General features: G+C 42.8%; 1 protein-coding gene across 7 annotated transcripts in view; it reads right to left on the bottom strand.

Annotated features, from left to right (window-relative positions):
- Positions 1-16243, bottom strand: part of OSBPL3 (oxysterol binding protein like 3) — a 176546-nt gene that overhangs the window by 80018 nt on the left and 80285 nt on the right. For all 7 annotated transcript variants that reach the window (XM_082692180.1, XM_082692183.1, XM_082692181.1 and 4 more), the window contains one exon: positions 9594-9833. In XM_082692180.1, the coding sequence (XP_082548306.1) occupies positions 9594-9689 (96 nt within the window). In that variant the 5' untranslated portion in view covers positions 9690-9833. The remainder of the gene's footprint in view (positions 1-9593; positions 9834-16243) is intronic.

Below are 16243 nucleotides of genomic sequence, written 5' to 3'. Positions count from 1 at the left end.
TAGGATTGAACCTATAGTCCAGGATGATCTCTTCATCTCAAGATCCTTAAATTAATTATATCTGTAAAGATCCACTTTCCAAATAAGTTCCAAGGACTAGGCTGTGGATGTAACATTTGGGAGGTGGGGACACCATTCCCCCACAAAAGGAACCAGGAAGCCAGAGATGCGCCAGGGATGGGCCCGCTCTGACATGGGACAGACAGAAGGTGACTTTAGTTGGGAGACAGGCTTGTGTACAGATGTGAAGGGAGACACAGCTGCTCTTGAAGGCAGGGCCAGCATGTAGAGGACTTAGGGAGGCTGTCAGATTATTCTAGAAAAGGCTTCTGTTTTGCCACCATCCTACTTCTTATACTGTCATTTCTGGGCCTTCAGCATTTTAATATCAGCATAGCACCAAAGCTGATTTAGATTCTCCCTCCCTAGGAAAGAACTGTTGAGTAGGTTCAGTTTATATTTGCATGTATAGCTTCTAGAGGAAAATTCCAGTAACTGCATAGTCAGTAAGCTGTGCTTTCAAGAAAAGCTTTGGGGTCACTGTTCTGCTTTCATATATACTGCACTATGGCTGATACCAACTGTAAAGAAATAAATTGAATTCTTAAAGCACCGCATGTAGTCTCTCTCATAGCAATATTTCTTTTTTTTCTTTTTTTAAAGATACTATTTATTTGTTAGAGAGGCAGAGAGAACACAAGCACGGAGAGCGGAAAAAGGAGAGAGAGAGAAGCAGGCTTCCTGCTTAGCAAGAAGCCCTATGCAGGACTCAATCCCAGGACCCTGAGATCATGACCCAAGCGGAAGGCAGACACTTAACCAACTGAGCCACCCAAGCACCCCCCAAGGTAGTATTTCTAAATCCCACTGGAATATAGTTTCTGTGCTTGTCATCCTGCAACTGCACAACAGGCTAAACAGTCTAGCAACTTCCAGAAGTGTTTAAGGAGCTCAATTTCTCCTCTTTTTCACAGTGTGGAATGTAGCTGACAGTCTATCATTTGTGGACGTGGAGAGTAACAAAGATGCCCTGACAACTCAAATATGTCATTTTAGCTGAAGTCTTCACCTCTTCTACCAAACATTTGTTTGCTTTTTTCTTTCCAAGACAGAGTGGGGACACGTTGAGAACTCAGTCTTGTATTTTTGCCCTTCCTCTTTTCAGTGTGACCTGCTTAGGTATGACCAAAAGGTAGGCAATATGAATAAATAAAAGGGCCAGTAAGTGAGAATCTGGAAAGCTAACATAGAAACATATAGCTAATTATTTTGCTCTGTTGGGTCCACCAGGAAACAAAAAACAAAAACAAAACAGAACAGCAGCTCCAGAGAGACCTCAGGGATCCTAAGACCATTTCTGCATTATTCTCGTCCCTACATCCACAAAGGTATTTCCCTATGGAGGGTTTGTTTCAATAACAATCTTTTGTACCTACGGCACGTGGGACTTGAATGAATGTCTAAAGCAGCTTTCTAGTACCTAACGAAATCCGAAATCTGGTGTTCTCCCAATAGCTGGTTGCCTGGTCCCCTACCACTTAGAATCTGTGTGACTCAGAACAAGTCAGTTAATATTTCTGAGCCATATTTTCTTTCTAAAGTGTAGAAAATAATACAAACCTCCCTCGGTTGTTTTGAGATTCCAAGGGATAGTATGAAAGGATACATGAGCTATAAAAATGTTAACAGACACTTGTTAATTTCTGGTGTCCCTCACTAACACTTCCTTTCAGACCAGCCCAGACAGAAGCAGCCCAGCCATGTGACTGCTGTGCCACCCAGCTGGCCGCTGAAAGGAGGAAGTGGGGAAGCAGTCACCATAAGGTGTTGCGTGAGGGCTCTTGGGACTCCTGCTTCTGGAAGGTCAATGGTTTATGCATCCGACACTTACACAGAATCTACTGCCTGCAGCCTTTTGTGTAATTTGCACAGCCTTACAAGAAACCAAGGCAAAGAGAGTTAAAAAACTTGTGCAAAGTTAAACTGTTTATAAACAGTCAGAGGTTATAATTCGGGCCCTCCAATTCCCAAGGGAGTTCATGCTTGTCGCCTGTCATCTTTTGTGACCATCACAGCATAATGACTGATACAATCACGACATTCTGAAGTCTCTCCTCCTTGACTGGTTGGTCTTCCTTGTGGTGCTTATACAGCTCCTACTTTAAAAAGGCAGATGTTAAATCTCAGTGTCTCTAAAGATACGATTACATAAAAGAAGTAAGTAGGACAAAGCATGTTCAATACCCGAGGACTACGCAAGTTCGATAAACACCGGAGCACTAGAGCTTTCATTCACTTTTCACTCCATGGCACATTCTCTCCCACTCAGCCTCAAGTCTTATGGGTTCTGGCACCAAACCCAGACAGCCTGGGCTCCCGGAAGTACAACATAATCTAATAGCCTGCATAAAAACACCCTCATCAGGTGACCCTGGGAGAGCTCAAACATCATCTCAGATTAGCCCAGGGCCAGGCGGGTGACCAGAGCAAACTGCATAATTGTATGGAGACTTACCTAGCAATGGCTCTCTCTCTATTTCAAATCTCCTACAACCAAGAGTGAAACACTTGCCAATTATTTTGAAAGGATTCACTCCCTGATTCCTAACTTACTATTTAGCAAATACTAACAACACATTAGGAAAGAAAGGAAGCGTGCTCTCCTAACAAAGCAGTCTCCCTCACAGTGTCAAATTTTTTTTTTTTTAAGATTTTATTTACTTTACAGAGAGAACACAGTGAGAGAGGGAACACAAGCAGGAGCAGTGGAAGAGGGGGAAGTAAGCTTCCCGCCAAGCAGGGAGCCCGATACGGGGCCTGATCCCATGACCCTGGGATCATGACCTGACCTGAGCTTAATGACTGAGGCACCCAGGCACCCCACAGTGTCGATTTCTTAACTTTAGTGGTCTGTTCAGCTGTCCTGTCCTTGGTAGCGTCATATATCCCTGCCCAGGGTCTTTTAATGATAGCTTCTTAATAGATGTTGCCTAAAGAATGGGCATACCGGACTGTTTCAGTAAAGACAAAACTTACTTATCTTTATCTAGCACAGTCTGGTTTCTGAAATGTGTTACTTTGAAAGTTCTAGGAAAGAAATGTAAGGGGGCAGTGGAAAGAAGGCGAGAGGAAATTACTCATATTTTACAAGTTCAGAAATAGCAATTCTTTCTCCCACTTAGGTATCCCTTAACCTACTTAATATATCCACAGAGCTTTCTGAATAATTATCTCTCAACCTAGCAACGGCATGCTTATTCATTCATTGATCCACACTTACCTAATGTCTGCCATGTGCTACCCTAGGTTCTTCATATTTATTATTTCACTTAGCTCTCCAAAGTAAGCACAATGATCCCAATTTCACAGCTGAAGAACTGAGACTCAGAGGTTTTAGGTAATGCGGCAAGGTCAGCCAGCGAGCAAAAAAGCAGAGCCCGTGTGAATACAGGTCAGTTGCAACAAGACACCGTGACGTCTGTTCCATACTTTAGAATAGGGTGTTGGTTCAGAGACCACGGGTACAGAAAGTGATTAGGAATGTCATCATTTGCCAGAAGAAACTCAATGGAGAGGCCTTTGTTCATTTTTGAAGACCCTCGCAATACACCCCTGGAAGGAGGGAGCTCGGAAATTTGTGGGCATTTTGCTCCCACCCCCCTATGCCCACCTGGCCATATTGTTCTAACGTATGGATTCTTGCTGTTGGCATTCAGTAAATTTGTCCAATAATTTGCATCTGCCATGTGCAAAGCCCTGTGCTAGGTACTATGAGGACTAAAAAGATGTGTGAATAGAAACTCAGGATTCTGAGACGTATACACTCTTTTGACCAATGAATCAATCAAAAGAGGGTTATCCACGTGAGCAGAGGAAAGGGCAATGTTTAGCTTGGCATTAGTCAAACTCAAGGTTTCCAAATGGAACATGTGAAGGCCTATCTCAAATCCTGTCTGGGGCCTGGTAGAATCAGGGTGCCCTCTTTCTCTGCTCCTCTTCTATGAGAATGAGCTCTAACCAGCCTTTCACACCTACCTCTCCCACTAGACAATGGCACCAGTGACCTCCACAACCAATGGTCATTTCCCAGATTCAATTAATTGGAACTACCAACAGCATTCATTAAAAGTAAATGAATTAAAGTGTTGCAATTCAACACAGACTTGCACTTACCTTAGAAATGATATGCAGGGAGTACATATTATTTTTATAAGTTACTTTAACAATATTACAGTGATGGGGTGCCTGGGTGGCTCAGTGGGTTGAGCTTCTGCCTTCGGCTCAGGTCACAATTTCAGGGTCCTGGGATTGAGCCCCATATGAGGCTCTCTGCTCAGCAGGGAGCCTGCTTCCCCCTCTCTGTCTGCCTGCCTCTCTGCCTACTTGTGATCTCTGTCAAATAAATAAATAAAATCTTTTTTAAAAATTAGAGTGATAAATAAAGATTCTTTTCCAGAAAACCCACAAAATTCAAAAGGGTTGAATTTCATATGACTCAATCTAGCTAGAGGGGTAGCTGAAGCAAAGCCTGTAACAGGTAGGGACACTAAAGCAAAGACGGACCTAGCACACTACAAAAAATAGGGTATGAGTAAGACAGTCAGAAGGGACTGACCGCCTGTTCCTTGGGTAAGCTGGTTCCTTTAACTGGGGATTTTCTCAGGGAGAAGAGGTTCCCGTCCTCCAGACAAAGGCACTATACCAGAAGGATGTTCTGCTTTTCTTCAAAGAGATTCATCTCTTCCGCAGACTGTCAGGTTTCCTAACACAAGACCATTTCCCTTCTGGCTCGGGAACGGGCCTCAGTTCAAAGGGAGCTGATCTGTAATTGTGAGAACTTCATAAATGGACAGAGGATCTTCCTCCAAAGAGTTTTAACATCTTTTAGCCAGTAAAAACATTCCATTTTTTCTTGTAACAACCCTGGAGAGGGAGGAGGGGAGTTTTGTCTCCATTTCATGGATCAAGAACTGAGGCAAACTTCACTTGCCTAAAGTTCTTGCAACAGCATAATATAAAGCTCTAGCAGAGAGGGCTTGATCTCAACCCTCCAATATCGCTAATGGGCGACAAATGCGACACCTGTGCTGCCATTCACCCTGCCTATGCCCGCGGGCTGGAGCTGAGAACATGGGGTTCTTTCCTACGACAGTCAGACTCAACCGCAGAATCCTCCCCAACACAAAGCTCTAAGCAGCTGCTCCCAACAGATAGGTGCTGGCACGGAAGTGGAAAAATCACTTATACCCATGAAAGCACAAGGCCCAACAAAACAGGAAAGGGGTGAGGATTCACCAACTGGTTTCACTTGTTTTAGGTACGGATCAGGCCAGGTATTGAAGATTGCAAATGCAGCCCAGACATTAAATATCCTATTACCGTCTTCTCAAAAAGCATTTTGGGGGCACCTGCGTGGCTTAGTCAGTTAAGCGTCCTACTCTTGATTTCGCCTCACATCATGATCTCAATGTCGTGAGATCAAGGCCATGTGTCCGGCTCTGCACCAGGCATGCAGCCTCCTTAATATTCTCTCTCTCTACCCTCTGTCCCTCCCCCATAACACATGCACTCTCTCTCCAAAAAAAAAAAAAAAAAAAAAAGAATGAAAATAAAGGAATAAATAAAAGCATTTTGTTAATGTGTATAAAGGAAGGCACTTTTATGTTAAAAATATATATTCACATATACACTGTATACTTTTGTGGACTTTTGTACAACACTAACCAGTACTGGGTAGATACATGTACAATGCCTGTAGAAGCTCCTAGGGGCAAAAAGCAGAACTATTCTCTATGAGTATTTACATTCTCCACACATAAGAATGAAGTTCGAATTAATGTTAATTATAATAACAAAAGTGAATGTTAATATTAACTCAGGACCTATTATGAGTCTGACCCTGGATTAGATGTTTCAGTTTTTACCCTCATGATAATCTATGTGAAAAGAACTATTATTATTTCAGTTTTACTGATGAGAAAACAGAGACTTAAGTTTAAGAATTTAAGGTCACAGAACCAATGAATGGTTGGAACTGAAGCTGGAGAGTTCAAGTTCTAATCACCAATGCATACATTCCTCCCAAAATCATATCGATAAGATTATATTTATAGGTTGTTCCCATACTGACAAAATGAGGCATACTATATTTAAATTTCAAAAGCCCTAGTATTTAAGCTAAAAGATGACAGAACCCTTCTTGGGTATTCATGTTCTAAATTGTCAAATCTGTCTTAGATCAGAAGCAAAAACAAAGACACCAATCACAATTCTTGATCATTCTGTCCTTTAAGCTTTTCTAACAAGACATACAGATAGAGAATACCTCTACCTAAATGCATAGTTCCTCATGATTTCATGTGAGGAGACTCTGGGATAGGAAGGACAAGTTCAAATTCAGTTCAAGAAACAAGGACAAGAGCAAGTTCAGCACAAGGAACTGAAAGAAAGCCAGTGTGGCCGGAGTACATATACTCTCAATGTCACCTAGCAATGCTAGAGGAGAATTTAAGTAAAACGACCTAAGATGACAGAGTCTTTCAGCCAAGATTATATTGTAAGTGCGTGCATTCAGTGACCCTCTCTTGTCACCACCCCAGGTCCAAAACAGCAAAAATATACAAAGTTACAGACATGTAGGGGCTTAGTGTGTATGTCTGTGTGATTTTAAAAAAATTAAATATCTCCATGGATCAACACAAAATAGAAATGCAAAAGAAATTGCAGACAGAAGTGTCTAGGAGTTCTGCTTCTGTGGGCTAATGGGGCCAAAAATGTCCATAGGAAAAGTCTGGGACCTGAGTTAGGCTCACAGCTGGAAATAAGCAAATGTGGAGGGGGGAGCTCCATACCACAGTGAAAGGGGGCTTTAAAACTTGCCTTATCGGGGCTCCTGGGTGGCTCAGTGGGTTAAAGCCTCTGCCTTCGGCTCAGGTCATGATCCCAGAGTCCTAGGATTGAGCTCCGCATCGGGCACTCTGCTTCCTCCTCTCTCTCTGCCTGCCTCTCTGCCTACTTGTGATCTCTGTCTGTCCCATAAATAAATGGGGTCTTTAAAAACAAAAACAAAAACAAAAAAAATCTTGCCTTTTCCAGGGAGATGGCAGAAGGCAGACACAGTCTTACAATCAGACTTGGGCCAAGTATGCTGGCCTGGCAGTGGATCTTGGACATTCTATCACTGACATGGAACAGAAGCCTCCAGCTGCAAATATAACCCTTGGCTCTGGTTGGGGTCCTCGGAGGCAAGAAGCAGGTAATAGCAAATCCCTAGGTAGGGCAGGGCGGGTGCTAGGAAAGAACATGGGGAAACAAACTCAAGATGACCCTCTAAAGCATAATTCGAAAGCACAGGAGAAAACCCAGCATTAGGACGGTCCAACATGGTCACCATCAGGCTTACCCACCCCCTCCTCACCATGAAATGAAAAGAACAGCCTCATAGTGGCTTTAAACTGAAGCTTTAAAAAACAAGTAGGTTGTTGCACAGATCATCTTTATCAGCTAGAATTCAACATTCCTCACATTAAATTTCTTATTATATAAATCTTGAAGTTGTAAGTGTTGAACTCATACTTTCCAGTGAAGTGACTAGAAACACAATGTTACTATCTTTAGCATCTGTGAGATCATGGGATACGTCTCTGCTCCCTCAGAGCCATGAAGGTCGAACTTCCAAGGTGCCTGTACCTTTAGAGAATGAAAGACGACCTTGGGACAGCTTGTGATGTTGGAACAGACATAGCTTGTCGAGGTGAATGACACGGATGGAGGAGCTAAGCCACTCCTGTGACAGAACACCTCCCTCTGACAGAAGGATGGGAAAGTGGGCAGAATAAGAAAATGGTCCCTGAAATTAAACATGCCCTGTAGAACTAGATTCAGTCTAGAGTTGGAATAAACTTACTAAATTATCCACCTGCCCTGCCTAGAAGCGTTTATGTGTATAAAGCAATGTTACACATACTGTAAAGTGGGAGATCCTAAATATAGAAGATGACCATTTGATGAATGAAGAGCTGAATGGCCATCCATTCTAAGCAGGAAAAAATTGAGGCTTTCTGCACATTCCTCTCCATCTTTAGGACAAGCTCAGAAGAAGCTGTGCGAAAACCAAGTTCATCAATTCAAGTAACAACACCTAAAGAAAATTCCTGTAGTATTCAGTTATAGAAGGTCACCGCACAGCTCTGATTCCTATACTTGTTATAAGCACCAGCCATTTAAATTAATCATGTTCCTTCTCTTTATCCAAGAAGGACATAGCAATAAATGTGACTAGGTACAAAGGGTGAGGGAAAGATCCCACATTCAGGCTCTAATCCCCATCAGACTCTCGGCTCAGGGAGAGAAGCACCCCATGGAAAGCTGAATGAGCTATCTCACCCTTCTGAAGCCAGAACTCCAAAGGGGCCACGATGCATTAGCCAAGGACTAGTTTTAGTCGTTTTTTTTAAAACCCCAGACAGAAGTGATTACAGTGCTAAAAAAATCTTTTGTCTTCCTAACCCCTCACAGGAGATCTTGGAGAGCTCCCAAAATGTCCAGCCTGGGGCAAAATCTGACCTGTCTAGAATCGTAGATTCTAATGACACGAAGCAGCACTGGGAAGTGGCCAGCTCCCTGTCCCAGCCAGTGCTCAGATGGAGGGACCTGTGATGATGCGTCAGAATGTGCAGGCATGCCTGAGGTGGGAGGCTGCCGGATTGTTGCTTCCAAATCTGGAACCAAGGACTCTGGGCCAATTCTTAGGCCAGAGCTTCCCGTGGAGGAAAGGCAATGCCAGCACAGCCAGCAAATGCTGAAAAGGCTCAGAGACCACTGTGTCGTGAACCCACAGCTTCCTGACAGCCCACTCTCTACTTCACCGAAGGTGGTACGATTATAATGATTAACGTGCATTTACTGCCACTGACCTAAAGCCAGTGAATTCTGCCAACAGAGAGTTCTTGGAAAGAAAACGAAGAAATAACATATAATTACGACTGGCACTCAGGCGCTCCATATTCAGCTCTTTGTTTCACTTCTTTCTTCTTCCTACTGAATTCCTTTGACCACTTCTCTGTGGCTTTAATTCCCTCCCCCAGGGAGACTCAGAGTCACCCACATGGCAATCTGTGGTGAAGGGGAACGTAGAGGAAGGCAGGAAAATATTAAACTTACTGGAACAGTGACTGGTTTTTTGTCTTTGTTAGTATGGTACAAAGGAAAGTGTGGGCTCTGGAGTCAGACTGAGTTTTGACTTCTTGTTCTGCCACTTGCTAGCTGTGTATCCTTGGGCCAATAACTCAGGTGGTCCGACTCAGCTTCCTCGGGGAGAAAATAGGGATATGCATATCTGTGTTGGAGGAGAGTTGCAAGGATTGGAAAAAAATAATGCAAAGAGCCAACTATAGATCCTTCCCATCAGGTAAGCATTCAAGCTGCCTTATTAAAAGCACCTAAAGTTTACTCTTCTCATGTAATTAAGGTATGACTGAAAGCAAACACTCTTCCACTGAGAAGTAGGAGTTCCCCAGTAAATGCACACATCTTAATTGGCCAATTTCTTGGTATAAATTTGCATCTTAAAATTTGCATTGGTTAAACTTTACCTGTCGACTTCCCTGCTTGGAGGAGCAGCTACTTGTGCTCCTTGAAGGTGAGACCAGTTTTTGGGACACCCCAAGGTTCTTCTCGTCACTCATCATGAGCAGTGGGTCACTTGGCTTTGGTGTGGTCAAAATGCCATCCGAAGACAGTGGAGCCGAGAGTACAGAAGTCCCACGCAGGCAGGTGGCTCAGTTCTTATCCAGTACGTTTTAAAAGCATTTTGGATGACCCAGAGGAAATCTCTAAAAGCAAAAGAAAAGGATTACAGAGAAGATCAGAGGCACCAGACACCATCTATAATTATCCCCCCATTGTCTACAGTACAGATCACAGGAGCCACTATGCTTAGTTGTATCAGGAGCTGTGAAGGAAAAGATGCTCTACACCCATCTCTTACTGGAAATTATGTATAATGGGTTTTTCATGTAGCTTTGCAATATGCCAAAATTAAGAACAGTAGTAAGAAAATTTTAATCCAGACACATACAAAATCAGAACTATAAAAAACCATCTCAACCACGATGACATTTACCATTTCATACCTACTAAATGATAAGTCTAATTTTTTTTAAAAATGGAAAATAACAAGTATGGGAAGGAACTGGAACCCTCAGGCATTGCTGGTACGTACATTAAACGGTACAGCATAGTTAGAAAGAGTTCGGTAGTTTTTAAAAAAGTGAAGCAGAATTTTCGTCTGATCCAACTGAAAACAGGTGTTCAGACAAAAACTTGTACAAGAAGGTTCACAGTAACACTACTAGCAGTAGCCAAAGGTAGAAACAACCCAATGTCCATCCACTGATGAATGGAAAAACCAGGGGCGCCTGGGTGGCTCAGTGGGTTGAGCCGCTGCCTTCGGCTCAGGTCATGATCTCAGGGTCCTGGGATCGAGTCCCGCATCGGGTTCTCTGCTCAGCAGGGAGCCTGCTTCCTCCTCTCTCTCTCTCTCTCTGCCTGCCTCTCTGCCTACTTGTGATCTCTCTCTGTCAAACAAATAAATAAAATCTTTTTTTTTAAAGATTTTATTTATTTATTTATTTATCTTTTTTTTTTTTAAGATTTTATTTATTTATTTGACAGAGAGAAATTACAAGTACACTGAGAGGCAGGCACAGAGCTCCTTAACCCCTTCTGCCATGTGAGGATACAGTAACTCCACGACTGGAAGAGAGCCCTCTGCCCACCATCCTCATTCTGGGCACCCAGCCTCCAACACTGGGAGGAATAAATTTCAGTTGCTTATAAGCCACCCATCTGTGGCATTTTGGTATAGCAGCCCAAATGGACTAGGACTGCATAGCCATGCAATGGAACATTGTTCAGGAATTAAAAGGAATGAAGTGAAGTGATACAAGACACAACATGGATAAATCTTGAAAACATTATGCTAAGTGAAAGCAGCCAGACAGAAAAGACCACATATGTATGTTTCTATTTATATGAAATAACCACAGTGGGCAAATCCATAGAGGCACAAGGCCAAGTAGTGGTTGCCAAGGGCTGGGGGAATTGGGAAATAGGGTATGGCTATGAGGTTTCCTTTTAGGGTGATTAATGTTCTGGAACTAGATAATGGTGGTTGTTGTACAACACTGTGAATGACTAAATGTCACGAAACTTAACAACAGAAAATGGCTAAACGATGATTTTATGTTATATGTATTTCACTATAATTTTAAAAAAACACACACACAACTGTTTTTTGGAGGGATGGGGTGGAAGATTTGTTCTACCAAAGGTTTGGAGACATCTTTTTAAACATCATTACATAGTGTGACAAAACTATGAAGGAAAACAGAATTTCCCACATCGTCTATAGTATCCCAGTAACTGAAACAATAATCACCTTGGAGTACCCACACTACCTACTGTCAAGTCCCATAGTAAGAGTTACCCATACACATGATCTCATTTAATTAACAGTCTGCTGGGAGGACTCTTACAGAGGAAACAACAGAGTCTCTGATAAGTTAGGTAACTTGCCCAACCACGCAGCTGGCAAGAGACGGCTTTCAGGCAAACGCCAGACCTTTCACCTTGGTGTTGGAAATGAGCACCCTTTAATAGCTGGGTGTGGTGCCCACCCAGCTACTGCCCAACTCTGGGACCCAGCAGAACTGAGGAACTGCCTAGAAAGATTCAGTAGGGGGCACATCGTAAGCCAGCTTCACGGAGGTCCTGCCCCATTCCTTCAACCACTGCCTTCATCCGCAGCCCTGAGTCAAGGGTGACTAACATGTTTGGTTTTGGCTTCAGAAGGCCAGCCTTTTATTTGACACACTAAGTTCAAACAAACTCTGTAAATTTCCCATGCATGTTAACAACAATTTTATATATATAATATATATATGATTATATATATAATAAATATATCACATAAATATGTTTAATACATAATATATGATTATGTAATATATAATACATAAATATATAATTTTATAGAAATATATTATATATAATAAACAGATTGAAGATATATATATATCTTCAATCTATTTAGCTCTTAGTATTCACATAATCTTAATTTTAAAAGAAGCATGTTATATAATTATAACATGATATAACCAGGACCCAGCTAGTTGGATATTATTTTAAACCTCTGGTTCATTAATAAGTATACAATCTCCTATGCTTTTCATGGACACATAGTTCTTTAAAAATGAGTATGCTGATGAGCACTGGATGTTGTAAGGAAGTGTTGAATCACTAGATTGTACACCTGAAACTAATATTACCTGGTATGTTAATTGGGATTTAAATAAAAACAAAAACAAAGGAGTATGCCAAAGCCATCAACTAAAATCAAGCCAATGAGAAGTATCATGTCAGAAAATAAAATTAAGGTAAGTGTATAGCCAGAGAACTCAATTCGTATGCTGCTTTCATAGAAACCCCCCCCCCCCAAATCTCTGTATTCATACATATTGGATCCAACAATAACTAAGACTAAATAAAACCAAACCAACACCAGCCTCTTCACAAAGTTAGCTTGGCTTGTGGGGCATGACTAATTGGACCCGAAGTTAGAAGCCAATGCAGTCGAGTTCAAAGCTGCCAAGAAAGGTTGTACGGATATATTAATAGTTGGTTTAATAGCATGTTGACTATTGCTGTTGAAAAAAGAGAGGGCAAAAAAAACCATGATGGGAACCCCAAACGATGAACTTCGTGTGGGGGCAGCCGTTGCCATGACAACCGATTCCACAGCAGATCCGGAACGCCAGCAAAGGGTTTCTGTGTGTGTCTGCCAGCATGTTTGTCATGTTTTTAAAAGCCGAGGCTCTGACAGGGAGGGCTCAGGACAAGAGACACCACAAGGGGTGGTCTGTAACATGTGCAGAAGGGGCAAAATGGGATACTTGGGTAAGAGAGAGCCCCAGCAATTCTGAAACTGCCAAATTAGAAACACAATCACCCTGTCCCAGAGGCAACTGATACAAAGGGTCATCTTTATGGCTTAGCTCCACCAAAGTTCACCTTGGAGGAAAGAGCTACCAGGGCCAGGGCTGGGAGCCGGCCAAACCCCATACTCATTTAAGTTGGTACTTTGAGGTAAGGCCTCTGCACTCACCACAAGCCTCTTTTTCTCCTCCAGGGAAAAGAGAGAGTGAGACTCCAGCCTCTCCCACATCCATCTCCCAGGGAGTCTGGGATTATCACCTAAGGAAATATATCTTATTTCATCCCCCAGAACCTTCGAGCCTAGCCTCATGAGAAATTCAGTTAAAATCACCAGTTAAAATTCAGTTCTTGGGGCACCTGGGTGGCTCAGTGGGGTAAGCCTCTGCCTTCGGCTCGGGTTGTGGTCTCAGCATCCTGGGATCGAGCCCTGCATCGGGCTCTCTGCTCAGCGGGGAGCCTGCTTTCCCCTCTCTCTCTGCTTGCCTCTCTGCCTACTTGTAATCTCTATCAAATAAATGAATCAAATTTTTTAAAAAAATTCAGTTCTTTACAGCATGAAGGGCAAAAGAGGTCAAAATCTGAGAAAAGGAAATACTTAAAACAGGGTAGAATAGAGCGTGAAGGCAACAGAGGCCTGAGACCAAGGTGTCCCAGGAATGAGGGTGTCCTGTGGAATAAGGCAGTTATTGTGTCAATCTTGGAGAACCTAAGGGCTGGCCTGCGGGTCCTCAGAGGGAAGACCCCGACAGGAGTCCCACCATAAAGGACCTTAACAAAGAGGAGCCACACGAAAGGTTGGTGTCTCCTACTCCAACTAACTGACTTCGCAGTGCCGACTTAGTAAAATGGGGAAGACGGACCCCTTAGGGGTAATGGATAGTGGCCAGGAGAGAAGGCCCCTGCTTCAGGGGTACAGGGACCTGTGAAAGAGCTGCGGGGCCTTCTCCTCTTGCAGTGACCCTTCCATGGAACACCTCTAACTCAAGGGGTTTGTATAAAATATAATAGTTTTCCTACTCACAGGTTGTGAATAACTTAAGGACAATCATTTATTCCCCCCCCCTTTTTTTTTACTGAGCATAACTTCCATATAGTAAAGTGAACAAATCTTAAGCACACAGACAGCTTTATGAAATTTACATCTGCAAATACTGAAATAATCACCACCCAGATAAAAAAAAATAGAACACCTGCAGTCTCCTCAGAAGGTTCTTCCACCACTTGGCCATTGATCTGACAGGTAGGGGGGCCAATCCTCCTGCTGAATGCTGCGGTACTTGCCCCAAGTAAACCTGTCAGGTAGTCTGGGGACTACCTGTCTGTGCCCTGGAGAGAGACAGCTGGGACTTCCCAAACTCACGGGAGCAGGTTGTAGGATGGCTCTTGTGCCTTCTGCCTGATACAAACGTTTAATGCATGACAGAAGTCAGCGTGGGATCTGCTTTCATTTCAACGAACCAGCTGGTAGCCAAATCCAACAGGGATGAGAAGCTCAGTGCACTTAAGTCAATTGAAAAATGCCCTTCTTGGGGGTGCCTGGGTGGCTCAGTCATTAAGCGTGCCGACCTAGTAAAAGCCGAGGCTCTGACAGGGAGTGTCGGCCTTCATCTCAGGTCATGATCCCAGGGTCCTGGGATCGAGCCCCACATCAGGCTCCCTACTCAGTGGGGAGCCTGCTTCTCCCTCTCCTGCTCCCTATGCTTGTGTTCTCTCTCTGTCAAATAAATAAATGAAATCTTTTAAAAAATAAATAATTAATTAAAAATGTGCTTCTGCAATGAGCTAGGTCCTCTCTCATCATTGCTACTCACCTGGGAAGCTGGTGGGTCAGGAAATGGTGTTCCCACTACAAGTCCAATGCATGAGACGTGCAAGCGTGGAACGTCCAGTAGGGAAAAGAGAACTCTGACTTCTACCAAGAATCGGGAAGAACAAATAATCAAGGCACTGCCAAGTTTTTTGGTCACAAAGGCTGATTTTAAGACTTATTCTGGCCATTTTCACTTTAAAAAGAACATAGAGTTTGGGCAAAGATGTAAAGGAGATACATAGACCAAGATGTATGTGACTCAGACCAAGATGTATGTGACTTCCTTGGCTATCCAAGGAAGCAACCCTGTGACTCAGACCTAAGTTTGCATTTAGTGCTTTCTAATTACAAACTCTATGCACACCTTGACATGCGTGAATACTTCCGTGGTCTTTAGGGGTTTTATGTAGGAAATGGGGCATCTTGAGGATTAAATGAAAAATGAGGACAAGGTGTCTGGGGTGGATAGAATAGACACTCAACAGACGTCAGTTCAGTTTCTTCCTCTCCTGGCTTCCTGGAAGTGGCACACACAGCACCAAGTAAGATCCCATACTCTCCTGGCAACCAAAAACAAATAAGGATTCTGCAGAATTTTAAAACATATTAACATTTCCCCAAATCTGTATCACAAATGTGAACAGATTTTTAAACCATCAAACCAGCATGCTTACTTTGAATAAGACACAAATGCAAAAAGATAAAAATCACATTATTCGTCACCATTGGCTATCCAAGGAAGCAACTCAATATTAACTAGTTGGGTTTGAAACAATGACCTATAACACAGGTAGATATTATTCTATTAGGCCTGGTGGTCTGTACACACACATGGTCATGTTTGGCCAAGAAACAAGGTTCTCCTTCCATCCTTGAAAACAATTTGCACGAAGACCAGATGGCATATAGTTCCAGTTAGTTTAAAATCTCCCAGTAAAATATATAGAAGAATTATGTCCCAAATTAACACCAAAAAAAATTCATAATGGAATATCCACTTTTGGTCTTCCAGTCTTCTTTGGTAAAAGAAAATTATTCAAATCCTGGATGTGCATCTTTTTAGAAATGATGCCCGCTGAAACCCCTTAATTTCCAAGATGTTACATGACCAACAGTACACCTCTGGTCATTTGGCTCTAAGATCCATAAATTGATCAGAGGTTTCTGGAAGGAAGTTTCTAGCCACAATGCCCTCAAATGGCTGATCTTGGACCTCTGTGTGTCATGCTGGTCAATCTGCTGTAACAACCTGGACGGCTGGCTTGATCCAGGGACGGTGCTGACTGTTCGTTGGGGGTGGTGAATCCCGAGACTCACAGCCAAACTCGTCTCCAAAGAAGTCTGTTCTAGACGGTGTTTCATTTAGGGTTGAAATCTGTCTCACTAGGAGGAGACTATTCCCAGACCTGCCCTCTGTTGTGACAGAGGGCAAGATTA

Source organism: Mustela nivalis, assembly GCF_964662115.1.
Source record: "Mustela nivalis genome assembly, chromosome: 12".
Classification (NCBI taxonomy): Eukaryota; Metazoa; Chordata; class Mammalia; order Carnivora; family Mustelidae; genus Mustela; species Mustela nivalis.
Note: the sequence above shows the minus strand (reverse complement) of the source record. Positions and strands in the feature narration are given on the sequence as shown.